The sequence below is a fragment of the Pristiophorus japonicus genome, chromosome 13 (assembly GCF_044704955.1).
Source record: "Pristiophorus japonicus isolate sPriJap1 chromosome 13, sPriJap1.hap1, whole genome shotgun sequence".
In the NCBI taxonomy this organism is placed as follows: Eukaryota; Metazoa; Chordata; class Chondrichthyes; family Pristiophoridae; genus Pristiophorus; species Pristiophorus japonicus.
The window spans coordinates 103,054,518-103,074,964 of record NC_091989.1 but is presented as its reverse complement, the minus strand read 5'-3'; the positions used below and the strand labels follow the sequence as shown (position 1 = coordinate 103,074,964).

Genomic DNA, 20,447 nt, shown 5'->3' with positions numbered 1-20,447 from the left:
GGATCTCCCCTGCTGAACTACTGATTAAGAGAAATCTCAAGAACAAGCTCTCTCTTGTTCATCCTGATTTGAATGACTGTGTTGAAAACAGACGTCAAAGTCAGCAAGGGTATCATGATCGTGCTGCTGTGTCACATGACATATCTGTCAACGATCCGGTTTATGTACTGAACTATGGTCAAGGTCCAAAGTGTAAAGCCAAGGAGGGTAACAGAGTGGTTATTGTCATGCTCAAGAAAGGGCAAATATGCAGGGATCATGTTGATCATGTTGTGTATCTGTAAAGCATGCACTCCCATGTTCCGCCACCAGGGAGCTCATCCCCTGAAATTCCAAGGGATTCCAGCATCCCTTGGGAGCACTGTATATAAGCCGGCCCCTAAGGCCTGTTGCTCACTCTGGAATGTCTTATTAAAGATTGAGGTCACTGTTACTTTAACCTCCCTGTGTGCAGCCTCATCTGTGTGAGGAACACAATAACTGGCGACAAGAATACGAATCCAACGCAAAGATGCAGCAAACTGTGGGCATCCTGGAAAAGTTCTCGGAGGGTGAGGACTGGGAAGCCTATGTCGAATGGCTAGACCAGTACTTGGTAGCCAACAAGCTGGATAGAGAAGGAAACGCTGCAAAAAGGAGAGCACTCCTCCTCACGGTCTGCGGGGTACCGACCTTGAGCCTCATGAAGAATCTTCTGACTCCGGTGAAACCCACAGATAAGATGTATGAGGAGCTGTGTACACTGGTTCGGGAGCATCTTAACCCGAGGGAGAGCGTGTTGATGGCGAGGTATCGGAACTACACGTGCCAGCGATCTGAAGGTCAGGAAGTGGCGAGCTACGTCTCCGAGCTAAGGCGACTTGCTGGACAATGTGAGTTTGATGGCTACCTAGAGCAAATGCTCAGAGACTTTTTTGAGCTGGGCATTGGACACGAGACCATCCTACTTTTGACTGTAGAGAAACCGACCCTCTGTAAGGCCATTGCGATAGCACAGGTGTTTATGTCCATCAGTGATAACACCAAACAAATCTCTCAGCACACAAGTGCTAGCAATGTTCATAAATTAACTGGAACTGTGTTTGCGAGCAGAAATATACAGGGCAGAAACCACGAGTCTGTAACTGCCCGCAGGCCTCAGGTAACCCAGATGACTCAGAGTCTGCAACAAAGGATGAATGCAAGGCAATTAACACCTTGTTAGCATTGCAGAGGCTTCCATTCAGCCTATTCATGCCGCATGAAAGCGTATGTTTGCAAGAGCTATGGAACAATGGGGCACCTCCAATGAGCTTGCAGACGAGCTGCAAGCTCTGCAAAACCTGCTAACCACCACGTGGCAGAGGAAGATCGGTCCATGGTGGATCAAAGCAATTTTGAGCCTCAGAGAAAGTAGGCAGATACTGAAATACATGGGGTGCACACACTTTTGACAAAATGTCCACCTATAATGCTAAACGTAAAATTGAATGGCTTACCCGTAGCCATGGAACTGCACACTGGCGCTAGCCAATCCATCATGAGTAAAAAGATGTTTGAGAGACTGTGATGCAACAAGGCACTCAGACCAGCCCTGAGCCCCATCCACACGAAACTGAGAACATACACCAAAGAGCTTATCACTGTCCTGGGCAGCGCCATGGTCAAGGTCATCTACGAGGGCATGGATTGTCCCGGGCGATGGCCCCGCACTGTTTGGAAGGAGATGGCTGGGCAAAATCCGCTGAAACTGGGATGACATCCGAGCGCTATCACATGTCGATGAGGCCTCATGCACCCAGGTTCTGAACAAATTTCCTTCCCTTTTTGAGCCAGGCATTGGAAACTTTTCCGGGGTGAAAGTTCAGATCCACTTGGTTCCAGAGGCACACCCATTCACCACAAGGCGCGAGCGGTACCTCACATGATGAGGGAGAGAGTGGAAATCGAGCTGGACAGGCTGCAACGCGAGGGCATCATTCCCCAGTGGAATTCAGCGAGTGAGCCAGCCCGATTGTTCCAGTACTCAAAAGTGATTGCACGGTCAGGATTTGCGATGATTATAAAGTAACTATGAATCGATTCTCGCTACAAGACCAATAACCGCTACTTAAGACAGACGACCTATTTGCGACGCTGCCAGGAGGCAAGACGTTCACCAAGCTCGACCTGCCTTCGGCCTTCATGACGCAGGAGCTGGAGGAGTCTTCGAAGGGCCTCACCTGCATCAAACATGCACAAGGGTCTGTTCATCTACAACAGATGCCCATTTGGAATTCGGTCAGCTGCAGCGATCTTCCAGAGAAACATGGAGAGCCTACTCAAGTCGGTACCATGCATGATGGTTTTTCAGGATGACATATTGGTCATGGGTCGGGACACCGTCGAGTACCTACAAAACCTGGAGGAGGTCCTCCAGCGACTGGATCGCGTAGGGCTGCGGCTGAAGAGGTCGAAATGTGTCTTCATGGCAACAGAAGTGGAGTTTTTTGGGAGAAAGATCGCGGCGGATGGCATTCGGCACAAAGACAGAGGCTATCAGGAATACGCCCAGGCCACAGAACGTCACGGAGCTGTGGTCATTCCTGGGACTCCAACTATTTTGGTAACTTCCTACTGGGGTTAAGCACCCTCTTAGAGCCTCTACGTGTATTACTGCATAAAGGTGAGAACTGGGTATGGGGGAAAAAACCAAGTAATTGCTTTTGAGAAAGCCAGAAACATTTTATGCTCCAACAAGCTGCTTATATTGTATCACCCATGTAAAAGACTTGTGCTAGCATGTGATACATCTTCGTACAGAGTCGGGTGTGGATTACAACAAGGTAACGTTGCGGGGAAGTTGCAACCTGTTGCCTATGCTTCCAGGACCTTGTCTAAGGCCGAGAGGGCCTACAGCATGATTGAGAAAGAGGCATTAGCGTGTGTGTTTGGGGTAAAGAAAATGCATCAGGACCTGTTTGGCCTCAAATTTGAGCTGGAAACCGATCACAAGCCCCTCATATCCCTGTTCGCTGAAAACAAGGGGATAAATACTAACGCTTCAGCCCGCATACAAAGATAGGCACTCGCGCTATCTGCGTACAATTATACCATCCGCCACAGGCCAGGCACCGAGAACTGTGCGGATGCTCTCAGTCGGCTACCATTGCCCACCACGGGGGTGGAAATGGTGCAGCCTGCAAACTTGTTGGTGGTGGCGCAGCCCGCAGACTTGTTGATGGCCATGGAAGCATTTGATAAATCACCTGTCACAGCCTGCCAGATTAGGACTTCGACCAGCCAAGATCCTCTGCTGCCGCTTGTAAAAAACTGTGTGCTGCATGGGAACTGGGCCCATTGAAATGCAAGAGATAATCAAGCCGTTCCATTGGCGAAAGGACGAGCTGTCCATTCAAGCAGACTGCCTGTTGTGGGGTAACCACGTAGTGCTATCTAAAAAGGGCAGGGATATGTTCACCTCTGATCTCCACAGCACACATCCGGGTATAGTAATGATGAAAGCGATAGCCAGATCCCACGTGTGGTGGCCCAGTATCGACTCTGACTTAGAGTCCTGTGTACGGCAATGCAGCATCTGTGCTCAGTTGAGCAACGCGCCCAGTGGGGCACCACTAAGTTTGTGGTCCTGGCCCTCCAGACCATGGTCGAGGATCCATGTTGACTATGCGGGCCTGTTTCTCAGTAAAATGTTCCTGGTGCTTTTTCAAAATTGATTGAATGTGAAATAATGCCGGTGCACCGTCACCGCCACCGCCACCGCCACCATTGAAAGCCTGAGGGCCATGTTTGCCACCCACGGCCTGCCTGACATACTGGTCAGTGACAACGGGCCATGTTTCACCAGTGCTGAATTTAAAGAATTCATGACCCGCAATGGGATCAAACATGTCACCTTGGCCCCGTTTAAACTTGCCTCCAATGGGTAGGCAGAGTGGGCAGTACAAACAATCAAACAGAGCCTTAAACGAGTCACAGAAGGCTCACTCCAAACCCACCTGTCCCGAGTACTGCTCAGCTACCGCACGAGACCCCACTCACTCACAGGGGTGCCCCCGGCTGAGCTACTCATGAAAAGGACACTTAAAACCAGACTCTCGCTGGTTCACCCCAATCTACATGATCAGGTAGAGAGCAGGCAGCAGCAACAAAATGTAAACGATGGTCGCGCCACTGTGTCACGGGAAATTGATCTGAATTACCCTGTTTATGTTCTAAACTATGGACATGGTCCTAAGTGGATTACGGGCACGGTGATAGCAAAAGAAGGGAGTAGGGTGTTTGTAGTCAAACTAGACAATGGACAAATTTGCAGAAAGCACCTGGACCAAACGAGGCTGCGGTTCACAGACTGCCCTGAACAACTCACCACAGACACCACCTTTTTCAAGCCCACAACACACACCCAAAGGATCAATGACACCACGCCGGACCAGGACATCAAACCCATCATGTGCATCAGCCCTGCAGGGCCAACAACACGCCAGCCCAGCTAGGGCACAGCCAACACACCAGAACAGACATTTGTACCGAGGCGGTCCACCAGGGAAAGAAAGGCTCCCAACTGCCTCACCTTGTAAATAATTTTCAACTTTGACTTTGTGGGGGGGGTGGAGTGATGTTGTGTATCTGTAAAGCATGCACTCCCATGTTCCGCCACCAGGGAGCTCATCCCCTGAAGTCCCAAGGGATCCCAGTATCCATTGGGTGCACTGTATATAAGCCGGCCCCAAAAGTCTGTTCCTCACTCTGGAGTGTCTTAATAAAGACTGAGGTCACTGTTCCCTTAACCTCCCTGTGTGCAGTCTCATCTGTGTTAGAAACACAATAGATCAGACAAAACTGCGGCACACGGATGAACTGGAACCGTTTGCGGAAGATGCGGTCAATGAACAACCAACCAATGTTCATTCATCAGAGGAAGTTGCTGTCATTATTGAAACTGGACCTCCAGTCTCTGATGTGGTCATTACCACTCCCATCAGATCGGTTACTCAGCCTTCAGTCACAACTGACTCAGAACGCTCGCCTAGAACTGAAGTTGAACTGAGATGATCAACTCATGAGCGGAAAGTCCCAGACCATCTTAATTTGTAAAAAGACTGATATTAAGATCTTGAAAGGGGGATGTTGTTATGTATTTATGCTTGGGGTCACCAGACACCAGTGGGTGTCACTGTCGGAGGTCATCGGGCTATACGTGTGCATGCGTGGTCACTGGTATATAATTGCTGGTACCATATCACATGGGTTACTTTGGGACTGAATAAAGTTGAATCAGGTTTATACCTGAGGCAGTTTACAGTAACAAATCTTTTGAGTCATTACATTCATTACATCTTCCAAGGTCAATTTATCATTTGTAAATTGCAGTACCCAGAACTGTACACACATGACTTCATAGGTGGTCTACCCAAGGCTTTGTGTAGCTGTATCAAAGCATCATCCCCTTTATATTGTTGCCCTCTAATTATAAAGGTTAACATTCCATTAACCTTTTCGATTAATTTTTGTAGCTGACATTAATGTTCCCTTTAAGCTGTGAGGCTGCACAGTGCTCTGCAGCTCCCGCGCAGACGGCTCCCCGGTTTTAAATAGGGAAAGCCGTGCATGCGCGGTATTTTGAATGCTGCACTTTAAAGGGGCCGCGTACCTCAAAAAATGAATAGCTACATTGCCGGACATATATTTCAGTGAACTGTGCACGGAACCCTAAATCTCTCTGGACCTCCACTGTTCCTAGGTTAGCATCATTTATATAAAGCCATCCTATCCTGACCAAATTCTCATGGGCAGAGAGGACGATCTTCTGCGAATCAAAAATGTAATAGGGAAGCAGGTAATCGATCATTTTGGGGATTGATCACCTTCCAGAGATGCCCAGACAGGTCATTTGGGAGTTAGAGTCGGGCCACTCTGGTGTACAAATGTGACTGTGCAGCACCTGATTTTCGGGCTCTAACTGGCCCACTTAGCCCTCTATATGGCAGGAATGAAGTGCGAGATTGGGAAAGGAAAGAAATGGTCTCCAGGGCCCATGCCTGAAACATGCGTTAGACCATTTACATATGTAAATCAGGGGCCTAACACCTGTTTGAAGCCCTCACTTCAAGATTAGTTTGCCCTGAGGCAGCCAGCGCTGCCTACGCTCAGTAAAACCAGACCTTGGGACCTCCAGTGACACTACAAGGTAAGCTTTTCACAATTACTTACCTGAATATGGAGCCCAGAGGAATAGGAGTGCTCCTCCTGACCCACATTTTACAAAAAGCTCACCACTGCTCCCTCCCTTCTGGTTACTACAGCTCCAGACCCCACCCCCCATCCAACCCCCCTCGGCCTCCGAATCCAACCCCCCATCCTCCTGACTCACCCTCCGATCCTTTCCCCCCAGCCTCTGACCCGACCCCCGGCTTCACTCACCTGAGGGTCGCTGCGACTCGACCAACGGCCTGATCTTGGTCTTCTCTCCGCCAGGTGACTGTTGCGTCACGCTGGCTCCTTTTGTAATAAGGCCCAAGGCCCAAAATCGGTGGCACCTTGGGTCTCACCATTAGGGCACAAGGCATGCAGCCAGCACACGCCACATGCCCAAAAATGGGGGCACCCGAATTTCCAAACCTGTATCTGGGCATGGTGTCACTCTGACTTTCTGGGGCAACTGGGGTGGGCATCACTGCTGTGCTTTTACGTGTTAATGACTCCCTCACTGCAATTTGGGACAGGGTCTGCAGAAGGCTTCATGGGCGGCTTGGAGTTGTGGGTCACCGCATTTCTGCCAGCAAGGAGGCCTCCCGGAATTTTAGCCCCCAAGAAAATATTTGTTACACTGATAAACCTGCACTGCTCACCATCACCACAGAAATGAACATCATTGAAATGTTTCTGTGTGTAATTAATCCTAAATCAGTAGATTTTCAGTAACTATTTTTTGTGTTGTTATAGGGTCAGGAGAGGAGCCCTGTTTCACCCAACATTATAATCAGAGTGAGGAGTTCGAGCATTGATGACCTCACATCCCCTCTGACAGTTACATTTCAAGACTTGTGGCTGTACCTGGTAAGATAAAACCGAACAAAATCATTGAGCTCACCGTGTGTGTGGCCATTTATGGGATTGGAGTTGTGCCGCAAGTCCATATTATAATCTCCAGTGTAAATGTGGAAGTTCGGCTGAATGACCCTGACATTCATGGCCCGAGGCCTGTAAATGGGGCACTTTCTACAGGTGGGGCAGAATTTGGAGCGGATCTCCTCACCTCATTAATGTCCATCAGAAGTTCTGATCATGATGGGGGTGTGGCCATATTATGATGCCATGCAAATGAGGAAAATTGGGTCTTGTGACATATTTTCCTTCACTTGCGCCCTGAAATTCCTATGGAGGATTTAGAAGGGAGGATCTGGGATAGGGCACAATTTTTGCCCACCCCATGGATGCGGCCCTGGCCCCTGGTCTCAGGGGCATTTACATATTGCCGATGGATACCCTCAACATTCTTGGTACATTAGGTTGCCCACCTCAGGTGAGGTGCCCCTGTTTAATCAGGCTTTTGTAGGTGTGGGGAATGATTAATTGAAAATGATTACGTTCTGGTTTTGCCACTTTACGAAATGCAATGATCGCAGAACGTCCCTTGTACCCCAGCATTACTGGGGCACAATTGGAAGAAAGTACTTCAATGATGTATTTTCCTCATTTGTGTGACATCAATAGGCCGACCCCAGCATGGCCAGAACTTCAGACCATCAGAAGAAGGGCAGGGAATCGGTGTAACCGGGCGATGCCCCTTTTTCATCCCGTCCGCCCAAAAAATGCTCCATTTACAGCCCAAGGGACGCAGAGTTTTGGAACCGTCACCTTTACTTCAGTAGCAAGGTCCCCATTTCAGTAAAATTACTTCCCCAAGTTCCATAAAGGCACTGTCCACTTTTTGTGAAATTAATGAAAATACAGAAACATTTATTTCACAGCCAGCACGACATTTCCTCCTAATTCTATGCTTCATCCCGTTACTCAGGTAAATGAAAATGTCTCACTGTTTAAGAACTTACACAGCTGATTAAACTGTTTTAGTGCTGGTTAATCTAATGATAAGATTTATCTTCTCCATTTTAGTCAAATGCTAGAGAGTGCGGCTTCTTGGATTCTGGACAAATAGGTAAATAAAGAGTTTTTAAAATGCTGACATCAATCAGTACTGGAATATGTAAATAAGGCAATGATTCTGATAATTAGTAACTCTCCATTGCAGTCGATCCGAATGGATGTAACTTTCAGACAGGAGACAATATCACCTGCAGGTGTGACCGTTTGGGTTTCTTCTTTGCTGTAACGCTGGAACCAAAGGTATGAATAATGTTCATCATTACAATATAAATAAACTTCAATATAATTTTACATTATCTTGGGAGACTAGACTGGTTTTAACATTCTCACTGCAGTCCAGTGGGGCTCTGCTCAGGTCTTAAAGACCCCTGTCCAAAATATTTTCTGGCCCTCCCACCCCAATATCTGAAATGTTTACACCATTGCCATCGGGGCGGCTCGACCTCCAGGGAGACTCACGGAAACAGCGGGCTGTATTACGCTTTAATAAAATGTTTGTTTTCAGAGGGGCTTGAGATGGTCTGGTGAGCGCAATGAGTGGGAGAGGCCCTCTGCTGTAACTCTTGCTTTAATAAAATGGCCAATTTGAATTTCCTCCCGAGACCCTGCTGTGCCCCTGATCCACCCCAGAAGCCCGTCCCACTAAATTTAAATGAAGCAGGGACATGTCCAAGGGTCCTCCGAGATTTCCCAGTATTTCCGCCCACTCATCACAGCAACAATAAGAACAAGAACTTGCCTTTATATAGCGCTGCTAATGTAGTAAAACGTCCCAAGGCACTTCACAGGAGCAGAATCAGACAAAATCTGACACCGAGCCAAAGAATGAGACATTAGAAACAAAGAAACAAAGAAATTTACAGCGAAGAAGGAGGCCATTTCGGCTCATCGTGTCCGCGCCGGCCGACAAAGAGCTGCACGGCCCTTGGTCAGCAGCCCTAAAGGTTACATATAAACCTATGAACAATGACGGAAAGGCAAAGAGCACCCATCCCAACCCATCCACCTCACACAATTACAACACCCCTTATACTGAAACATGCTACACTCCACCCAACTGGAGTCATGTGATCTCCAGGGAGAGGCAAAAACCAGATAAAAACCCAGGCCAATTTCGGGAGAAAATATCTGGGAAAATTCCTCTCTGACCCATCCAGACGATCGAAACTAGTCCAGAGATCACCCTGGCCATATTTGATTCCCTGTACTTACCATTATAGAAACATAGAAACATAGAAAATAGGTGCAGGAGTAGGCCATTCGGCCCTTCTAGCCTGCACCGCCATTCAATGAGTTCATGGCTGAACATGCAACTTCAGTACCCCATTCCTGCTTTCTCACCATACCCCTTGATTCCCCTAGTAGAAAGGACTTCATCTAACTCCTTTTTGAGTATATTTAGTGAATTGGCCTCAACAACTTTCTGTGGTAGAGAATTCCACAGGTTCACCACTCTCTGGGTGAAGAAATTCCTCCTCATCTCGGTCCTAAATGGCTTCCCCCTTATCCTTAGACTGTGTCCCCTGGTTCTGGACTTCCCCAACATTGGGAACATTCTTCCTGCATCTAACCTGTCTAACCCGGTCAGAATTTTAAACGTTTCTATGAGGTCCCCTCTCATTCTTCTGAACTCCAGTGAATACAAGCCCAGTTGATCCAGTCTTTCTTGATAGGTCAGTCCCGCCATCCCGGGAATCAGTCTGGTGAACCTTCGCTGCATGCCCTCAATAGCAAGAATGTCCTTCCTCAGGTTAGGAGACCTAAACTGTACACAGTACTCCAGGTGTGGCCTCACCAAGGCTCTGTACAACTGTAGCAACACCTCCCTGCCCCTGTACTCAAATCCCCTCGCTATGAAGGCCAACATGCCATTTGCTTTCTTAACCGCCTGCTGTACCTGCATGCCAACCTTCAATGACTGATGTACCATGACACCCAGGTCTCTTTGCACTTCCCCTTTTCCTAATCTGTCACCATTCAGATAATAGTCTGTCTCTTTGTTTTTACCACCAAAGTGGATAACCTCACATTTATCCACATTATACTTCATCTGCCATGCATTTGCCCACTCACCTAACCTATCCAAGTCGCTCTGCAGCCTCATAGCATCCTCCTCGCAGCTCACACTGCCACCCAAATTTGGAGATACTACATTTAATCCCCTCGTCTAAATCATTAATGTACAGTGTAAACAGCTGGGGCCCCAGCACAGAACCTTGCGGTACCCCACTAGTCACTGCCTGCCATTCTGAAAAGTTCCCATTTACTCCTACTCTTTGCTTCCTGTCTGACAACCAGTTCTCAATCCATGTCAGCACACTACCCCCAATCCCATGTGCTTTAACTTTGCACATTAATCTCTTGTGTGGGACCTTGTCGAAAGCCTTCTGAAAGTCCAAATATACTACATCAACTGGTTCTCCCTTGTCCACTCTACTCGAAACATCGTCAAAAAATTCCAGAAGATTTGTCAAGCATGATTTCCCTTTCACAAATCCATGCTGACTTGGACCTATCATATCACCTCTTTCCAAATGCACTGCTATGAAATCCTTAATAATTGATTCCATCATTTTACCCACTACCGATGTCAGGCTGACCGGTCTATAATTCCCTGTTTTCTCTCTCCCTCCTTTTTTAAAAAGTGGGGTTACATTGGCTACCCTCCACTCCATAGGAACTGATCCAGAGTCAATGGAATGTTGGAAAATGACTGTCAATGCATCCACTATTTCCAAGGCCACCTCCTTAAGTACTCTGGGATGCAGTCCATCAGGCCCTGGGGATTTATCGGCCTTCAATCCCATCAATTTCCCCAACACAATTTCCCGACTAATAAGGATTTCCTTAAGTTCCTCCTCCTTATTAGACCCTCCGACCCCTTTTATATCCGGAAGGTTGTTTGTGTCCTCCTCAGTGAATACCGAACCAAAGTACTTGTTCAATTGGTCCGCCATTTCTTTGTTCCCCGTTATGACTTCCCCTGATTCTGACTGCAGGGGACCTACGTTTGTCTTTACTAACCTTCTTTTTCTCTTTACATATCTATAGAAACTTTTGCAATCCGTCTTAATGTTCCCTGCAAGCTTCTTCTCGTACTCCATTTTCCCTGCCCTAATCAAACCCTTTGTCCTCCTCTGCTGAGTTCTAAATTTCTCCCAGTCCCCGGGTTCGCTGCTATTTCTGGCCAATTTGTATGCCACTTCCTTGGCTTTAATACTATCCCTGATTTCCCTTGATAGCCACGGTTGAGCCACCTTCCCTTTTTTATTTTTACGCCAGACAGGAATGTACAATTGTTGTAGTTCATCCATGCGGTCTCTAAATGTCTGCCATTGCCCATCTACAGTCAACCCATTAAGTATCATTCGCCAATCTATCCTAGCCAATTCACGCCTCATACCTTCAAAGTTACCCTTCTTTAAGTTCTGGACCATGGTCTCTGAATTAACTGTTTCATTCTCCATCCTAATGCAGAATTCCACCATATTATGGTCACTCTTCCCCAAGGGGCTTCGCACAACGAGATTGCTAATTAATCCTCTCTCATTACACAACACCCAGTCTAAGATGGCCTCCCCCCTAGTTGGTTCCTCGACATATTGGTCGAAAAAACCATCTGTTATGCACTCCAGGAAATCCTCCTCCACCGTATTGCTTCCAGTTTGGTTAACCCAATCTGTGTGCATATTAAAGTCACCCATTATAACTGCTGCACCTTTATTGCACGCACCCCTAATTTCATGTTTGATGCCCTCCCCAACATCACTACTACTGTTTGGAGGTCTGTACACAACTCCCACTAACGTTTTTTGCCCTTTGGTATTCTGCAGCTCTACCCATATAGATTCCACATCATCCAAGCTAATGTCCTTCCGAACTATTGCCTTAATTTGCTCCTTAACCAGCAATGCTACCCCACCTCCTTTTCCTTTTATTCTATCTTTCCTGAATGTTGAATACCGCTGGATGTTGAGTTCCCAGCCCTGATCATCCTGGAGCCACGTCTCCGTAATCCCAATCACATCATATTTGTTAACATCTCTTTGCACAGTTAATTCATCCACCTTATTGCGGATACTCCTTGCATTAAGACACAAAGCCTTCAGGCTTGTTTTTTTAACACCCTTTGTCCTTTTAGAATTTTGCTGTACAGTGGCCCTTTTTGTTCTTTGCCTTGGGTTTCTCTGCCCTCCACTTTTCCTCATCTCCTTTCTGTCTTTTGCTTTTGCCTCCTTTTTGTTTCCCTCTGTCTCCCTGCATTGGTTCCCATCCCCCTGCCATATTAGTTTAAATCCTCCCCAACAGCACTAGCAAACACTCCCCCTAGGACATTGGTTCTGGTCCTGCCCAGGTGCAGACCGTCCGGTTTGTACTGGTCCCACCTCCCCCAGAACCGGTTCCAATGCCCCAGGAATTTGAATCCCTCCCTGCTGCACCACTGCTCAAGCCACGTATTCATCTGCGCTATCCTGCGATTCCTACTCTGACTATCACGTGGCACTGGTAGCAATCCCGAGATTATACTTTTGAGGTCCTACTTTTTAATTTAGCTCCTAGCTCCTTAAATTCGTTTCGTAGGACCTCATCCCTTTTTTTACCTATGTCGTTGGTACCAATGTGCACCATGACAACTGGCTGATCTCCCTCCCTTTTTAGAATGTCCTGCACCCGCTCCGAGACATCCTTGACCCTTGCACCAGGGAGGCAACATACCATCCTGGAGTCTCGGTTGCGGCCGCAGAAATGCCTATCTATTCCCCTCACCATTGAATTCCAAATCACTATTGCTCTCCCACTCTTTTTCCTGCCCTCCTGTGCAGCAGAGCCAGCCACGGTGCCATGAACTTGGCTGCCGCTGCCCTCCCCTGATGAGTCATCCCCCTCAACAGTACCCAAAGCAGTGTATCTGTTTTGCAGGGGGATGACCACAGGGGACTCCTGCACTACCTTCCTTGCACTGCTCTTCCTATTGGTCTTCCATTCCCTATCTGGCTGTGGACCCTTTCCCTGCGGTACGACCAACTCACTACACGTGATACTCACGTCATTCTCAGCATCGTGGATGCTCCAGAGTGAATCCACCCTCAGCTCCAACTCCGCAACGCGGACTGTCAGGAGCTGGAGGTGGATATACTTCCTGCACACATAGTCGACAGAGACACTGGAGTCATCCCCGAGTTCCCACATGGCACAGGAGGAGCATAACACCCGACCAAGCCGTCCTGCCATGACTTATCCCTTAGATACACTTAAATTGGCAACAACAATGTTAAAAGTTACTCACTGATATAGAAGAGAAAAAAGAAAAAGTACTCACCAATCCAGCCAATCACTTACCCTCTTGGCTGTGATGTCACCTTTTGATTTCTTTCTACTTCTTTTTTGCCTTCTCCCTGTAGCTGCACAAGCTGTGCCTTTTATAGGCCGCTCCAAGCACCTCCTCGACGCTGCTCCCGACTGCCGCCGACGCTGGGCCCCGGACTCCCTGCTGTGCCTTTTATAGGCCGCTCCAAGCACCTCCTCGACGCTGCTCCCGACTGCCGCCGACGCTGGGCCCCGGACTCCCTGCTGTGCCTTTTATAGGCCGCTCCACGCACCTCCTCGACGCTGCTCCCGACTGCCGCCGACGCTGGGCCCCGGACTCCCTGCTGTGCCTTTTATAGGCCTCTCCACGCACCTCCTCGACGCTGCTCCCGACTGCCACCGACGCTGGGCCCCGGACTCCCTGCTGTGCCTTTTATCGGCCTCTCCACGCACCTCCTCGACGCTGCTCCCAACTGCCGCCGACGCTGCCGTCCAACAAAAGATCTAATCCCAATTACCAGCTCTGGGTCTGTAACCCTGCAGGTTACGACACTTTAAGTGCCCATCCGACCACCTCTTAAAAGTGGTGAGGGTTTCTGCATCCACCAATCATCCAGGCAGCGAGTTCCAGATCCCCACAACCCTCTACGTAAAGAAGCCCCCCCACCTCAAATCCCCTCTAAATCTTCCACCAACAACCTTAAAACTATGCTCCCTCGTAATAGACCCTTCCACCAATGGAAATAGGCCTTAATATCCACTATGTCCAGGCCCCTCAATATTTTGTACACCTCAATGAGGTCTCCTCTCAACCTCCTCTCTTCCAATGAAAACAAACCCAGCTTTTCCAATCTGTCCTCATAACTAACATTCCCCATTCCAGGCAGCATCCTAGTAACTCTCATCTGCACCATCTCTAGTGCAATCACGTCCTTCCTATAATACGGTGACCAGAACTGCACGCAGTACTCCAGCTGTGGCCTAACCAAAGTATTATACAATTTAAGCATAACCTCCCTGCTCTTATATTCTGTGTCTCGGCCAATAAAGGTAAGCATTCCGTATGCCTTCTTAACCACCTTATCCACCTGGCCTACTACTTTCAGGGATCTGTGGACAAGCACTCCAAGGTCACTTTGTTCATCTGCACTATTAAGTGACCTACCGCTTATGTGCATACCCTTTCCTTATTAGCACTCCCAAAGTGCATCACCTCACACTTCTCTGAATTCAATTCCATTTTCCACTGCTCTGCCTACCTGAACAGTAGATCAATATCCTACTGCAGCCAATAACTTTCCTCTTCATTATCAACCACACAGCCAATTTTCGTGTAATCTGCAAACTTCTTAATCATGCTCCCGATATTCAAATCTTAATCATTGATATATACCACAAAAAGCAAGGGACCCAGTACTGAGCCCTGTGGGACCCCACTGGAAACATTCTTCCGTTCACAAAAACATCCATCAATCATTACCCTTTACTTTGGATCCAACTTGCCACTTTGCACTGGATCCCATGAGTTTTTACCTTCATGATCAGTCTACCATGTGGGACCATATCAAAAGCCTTGCTAAAGTCCATATATACTACATCATACGCACTACCCTCATCGACCCTCTTGATTACCTCCTCAAAAAATTCAATCAGGTTAGTCAAACACGATCTTCCCTTAACAAATCCGTGCTGACTATCCCTAATTAATCCTTGCCTTTCCAAATGTAGATTTATCCTGTCTTTCAGGAATTTTTCCAATAATTTTCCCACCACTGAAATTAGGCTGACAGGCCTGAAATTACTCGGCCTATTCCTTTCTCCCTTCTTAAACAAGGGTACTACTTTAGCAGTCCTCCAATCCTCCGGCACCATGACCAGATCCAAAGAGGACTGGAAAATGATGGTCAAGACCTCTGCTATTTCCTCTTTTATTTTGCTCAACAGCCTGGGATGCATTTCATCTGATGATCCCTCTAACATATCATCCCTCCTCACCGCTATAATAGTTTCTTTAATCAGTACTGCGACCCCCCTCCTCTTTTTTACCCCCCTCTCTATCTTGTCTAAAAGTCCTGTAGCCAGGAATATTGATCTGTCAAACCTGCCCCTCTTTTAGCCATGTTTCTGTAATATCTTACTCCCAAGTTTCTACCTCTGCTCTTAGCTCATCCGTCTTATTCGCTATACTCCTTGCATTAAAGGATATACCATTCAGCACAGGAAGAACTCCTTGCTTACTACTTACCAAGCCTTGTTTCCTCTGTCGACAAGATTCACTTTCTAGATTCTTGCTATCCAATTTCTGCTTTACTTCCTTCCCTTTTGAATTTGTTCTCAGGTTCCCATCCCCCTCTCAAGCTAGTTTAAACTCTCCCCAACAGCACGAGCAAAACACCCCGCGAGGATATTGGTCCCGGTGCTGTTGAGGTGCAACCCATACGGTCCCATCTCCCCCAGAAGCGGTCCCAATGTTTCAAGAATTTAAAGCCCTTCCTCCCACAACAACTTTCCAGCCACATGTTCATTCTCTCTATCCTTCTATTCTTATACTCATGAGGACATGTCACCAAAAGCTTTGTCTTGATGCACATTTTAAGGAGCAGCTTAAAGGAGGAGAGAGAGGTGGAGAGGCCGAGCGGTTTAGGGAGGGTATTCCAGAGCCTGAGGCCTAGACAGCTTAAGGCACAACTCCCAATAGTGGGGTGAAGCAAGTCGGGGAGGCACAAGAGACCTGAGTTGGAGGAACTCAAGAGATCTCAAAGGGCTGTAGGATTGGAGGCAGTTGCAGATATAGAAAGAGGTGAGGCCATGAAGGGATTTGGACATGAGGGTGAGAATTTTAAAATTGAAGTGTTGCTGAGCCGGGAGCCAATGTCGGTCAGCGAGCAGAGGGGTGATGTGTGAAAGGGTCTTGGTGCCCCATCCAATCACTGCTGTTGAAAAGATGGCCGTGCTGAGCATGTAGGTGACCCACCGGCAGGAACAGATTGGGAAGGTGACCCGTCACACACGAGTGAAATTCTACAACAGTGTTTTGACTAGGAGTCACTTCCACTAGTTTGAAGCTGCAGTTTCTGAGCATTGAAAGGTACTTGTGAAACTTGCTGAGAATTTAAAAGGAGCTCAGCACAGCAAAATAATGGATTTCTCTCTGGAGGTTCCATTGTGTCTGAGCTTTGAGGAGGAGGTGGATGAGGACATGGGGGAGGAAAGGATGGAAACCGAGAGCGAACAGCAGCATGTACAAAGGCAACACTCGACCTGTGGGTGTCCACATCACAGGATCTACAGACGATGAAGGACATGTCTGGGTTTTTCCGATAGGCAGTCTCTGAGAAGGCTGCGTTTCCCTCTGACTCTATCACAGAGCTGTGCCAGCTGTTGGAATCTAACTGGCTGGAGTCATACCCAGCACAAAGGAAGATAGTTGTGGTTGATGGATGCCAATCATCCCAGCCCCAGGACATCGCTTCAGGAATTCCTCAGAGCAGTGACTGAGACCCAACCATCTTCAGCTGCTTCACCAATGGCTTTCCCTCCATCATGAGGTCAGAGTGGGAATGTTCGCTGATGATTGCACTGTGTTCAGCTCCATTCGCAACTCATCAGAAAATGAAATAGTTCATGCCCACATCCAACAAGACATTCAGGCTTGGGCTGAAAAGTGGCAAGTAATATTCGTGTGACACAAGTGTCAGGCAATGATCATCTTCAACAAGTGAGAGTCTAACCACATCCGCTTGATATTCAACCACCATTACCATCACCAAATCCCCCTCCATCAACATCCTGGGGGTCACCATTGATCAGAAACTTAACTGGACCAGCCACATCAATACTGTGGCAATAAGGACGGGTCAGAGGCTGAGTATCTCACCTCCTGACTCCGCAAAGCCTTTCTACCATCTACAAGGCACAAGGCGGGAGTGTGAGAGAATACTCTCCACTTTCCTGGATGAATGCAGCTCCAACAACACTCAAGAAGCTCAACACCATCCAGGACAAAGCAGCCCACTTGATTGGCAGCCCATCCACCACCTTCAACATTCACTCCCTCCACCACCGGCACACCGTGGCTGTACTGTGTACCATTTACAAGATGCACTGCAACAACTTGCCACAGCTTCTTCAGCAGGACCTCCCAAACCCACAACCTCCACCACCTAAAAGGACAAGGGCAGCTGGTGCATGGGAACACCATCAGCTGAAAGTTCCCCTCCAAGTTACACACCATCCTGACTTGGAAATATATCGCCATTCCTTCATCGTCACTGGGTAAAAATCCTGGAAATCCTTCCCTAACAGCACTATGAGAGAACCTTCACCACAACGACTACAGCGGTTGAAGAAAGCGGCTCACCACCACCTCCTCAAGGATAATTATGGATGGGAAATAAATACTGCCCTTGCCAGCGATGCCCACATCCCAGAACAAATTAACAAAAGACTATTTCCACCAGTGCACTGCCTTGTCTGTGACTGTGAAGGTAACAGCAGAGAGTGAGAAGGAGAATCAGATTTACAAGAGGGCACAGCGAGAGAGAGAGAGAGAAAGGGAGCGAGAGAGAGGGGGAGAGAGAGAGAGAGAGAGAGAGAGGGCAGAGGGAGAGAAAGAGAGAGAAAGGGATAGAGGGATAGAGAGAGAGCAAGAGGGAGAGGGAGAGAGAGAGGGGGGAGAGACAGGGAGAGGGAGAGAGGGAGCAAGAGGGAGAGGGAGGGAGAGAGAGAGAGAAGGGGAGAGAGAGAGGGAGAGAAGGAGAGGGAGAGAGAGAGAGAGATGGAGGGAGAGGGAGAGGGGGAGAGAGAGAGAGAGAGAGAGCGAGGGAGAGAGAGGCAGAGAGGAAATGAGAGAGAGAGGGAGAGAGAGACAGAGGGAGAGAGAGAGGGGAAGAGAGAAACGGGAAGAGAGAGGGAGAAAGAGAGGGGGAGAGAGAGAGAGGGGGAGAGGGTGTGAGAGAGGGAGAGAGAGAAGAGAGAGAGCGGGCGAGGGGGAGAGAGAGAGGGTGGGAGAGGGCGAGAAAGGGGGAGAGAGAATCGGGGAGAGAGAGGGGGAGAGAAAGCGAGGGGGAGGAGAGAGGGAGAGATGGAGAGAGAGAGAAACAGGGAGAGAGAGAGAGAAACGGGGAGAGGGAGAGAGGACAGGGAGGGTGAGAGGGAAGGAGAGCGAGAGAGAGGGAGGGAGGGAGAGTGAGAGGGGGAGAGAGATAGGGGGAGAGGGAAACGGGGAGAGGGGGAGAGAGAGAAAGAGGGATGGAGAGGGGAGAGAGAGAGAGAGGGGGAGAGAGAAACGGGAGAGAGAGAGAGAGAGAGAGAGAGAGAGAGAGGGCAGGGAGGGTGAGAGGGAGAGCGATAGCGGGAGAGAGGGCGAGAGAGGAAGGGATAGAGGGAGAGAGGGAAGGAGAGAGAGAGAGAGCGAGGGAGAGGGAGAGACAGAGTGAGGGAGGGAGAGAGGGAGGGGGAGGGAGAGAGAGGGGGAGAGAGAATGAGGGAGGGAGAGAGGGAGAGATAGAGAGGGAGAGAGCGGGCGAAGGAGAGAAAGAGGGAGAGGGTGGGAGGGAGAGAGAGAGAGAGAGAGAGGGGGGAGAGAGGGAGGGGAGAGAAAGAGAGAGGGAGGGGGAGAGAGAGAGGGAGAGAGAGAAAAATGGGGAGAGAGAGAGGGAGAGGGCGGGGAGGGTGAGAGAGCGAGGGCGAGAGAGAGAGGGAGAGAGAGAGAAGGAAGGATAGAAAGGGAGAGGGAGGGAGCGAGAGGGAGGGATAGAGGCAGAGAGGGAAGGAGAGGGAGAGAGAGAATTGGGGAGAGGGGGAGAGAGAGCGGGAGAGGGGGGGAGAGAGAGAGAGGGGGCGAGAGAGTGAGAGCGGGGAGAGAGAGAGACTGAGGGAAAGAGAGTGAGGGAGAGGGGGCGGAGAGGGAGAGGGGGGAGTGGGAGAGAGGGAGAGAGGGGGGAGTGGGAGAGGGAGGTAGAGAGAGTGAGAGAGAGAGGGGGGAGAGGGAGAGGGGGAGTGGGAGAGGGAGGTAGAGGGAGAAAGAGAGGAGAGAGGGAGAAAGAGAGAGAGGGAGAGAGGGGGAGAGAGAGAGAGGGAACGAGAGGGAGAAAGAGAGAGAGAGGGAGAGAGAGGGAACGAGAGGGAGATGGAGAGAGAGAGAGAGTGTAAGAGAATGAAAGGGAGAGGGAGAGAGAGAGCGAGAGAGAGAGGGGTAGAGAGAGAGAAGGAAGGATAGAAAGGGAGAGAGAGAGAGAGGGGGCGAGAGAGAGGAGGGAGAGAGAGAGGGAGGGATAGAGGCAGAGAGGAAAGGAGAGAGAGGGAGAGGGAAAGAGAGAATCGGGGAGAGGGGGAGAGAGAGTAAGAGGGGGGGATAGAGGGAGAGGAAGAGAGGGGGGAGAGAGAGGGAGAGAGAGAGAGCGGAAGTGGAAAGAGGGGGAGAGGCAAGGGGCAGAGGGAGAGAGAGAGGGAGGGAGAGAGATGAAGGGAGAGAAATAGAGGGGGGGAGAGAGAGAGAGAGAGGGAAAGAGTGAGGGAGAGGGAGAGGGGGAGGGAGAGTGAGGGAGAGAGAATGATTGAGGGAAGAGGGAGAGAGAGCGAGTGAGGGAGAGAGGCAGAGGAGAGGGGGAGAGAGATAGCGAGGGAAGCAGAGGGAGAGCGAATGAGAGAGAGAGAGGAAAGGAGAGAGAAAGATGAAGGGAGAGAGAGAGAGAGGGAGAGAGAGATAGGAGAGAGAGATATGAGAGAGGGGAGAGAGTGAGGGAGATAGGTGGAGAGAGAGGAAGGGAGAGAGAGGGAGAGAAAGAGAGAGGGAGAGTGAGATAGAAGAGAGGGAGAGAGTGAGGGAGCTAGATAGAGAGAGAGGGAGGGAGAGAGAGAGGGAGAGAGGTTGGGAGAGAGCGAGAGAGAGAGAGAGAGAAGAAGAGGGAAAGTGAGAGAGAATGAGCGAGGGAGAGAGGGAGTGAAAGATAGAGTGAGAGAGAGAGTGGGTGAGGAGAGAGGAGAGAGAGAGAGAGGGAGAGGAACGAGGGGAGAGAGAGAGAGGGAGAGAGAGAGAGTGAGGGAGAGAG

General features: G+C 49.1%; 1 protein-coding gene across 1 annotated transcript in view; it reads left to right on the top strand.

Annotated features, from left to right (window-relative positions):
* Positions 1–20,447, top strand: part of LOC139278720 (adhesion G-protein coupled receptor G5-like) — a 166,389-nt gene that overhangs the window by 30,207 nt on the left and 115,735 nt on the right. The window contains exons 4-6 of the mRNA XM_070897792.1: positions 6,925–7,038; positions 8,098–8,140; positions 8,234–8,328. Of these exons, the coding sequence (XP_070753893.1) occupies positions 6,925–7,038; positions 8,098–8,140; positions 8,234–8,328 (252 nt within the window). The remainder of the gene's footprint in view (positions 1–6,924; positions 7,039–8,097; positions 8,141–8,233; positions 8,329–20,447) is intronic.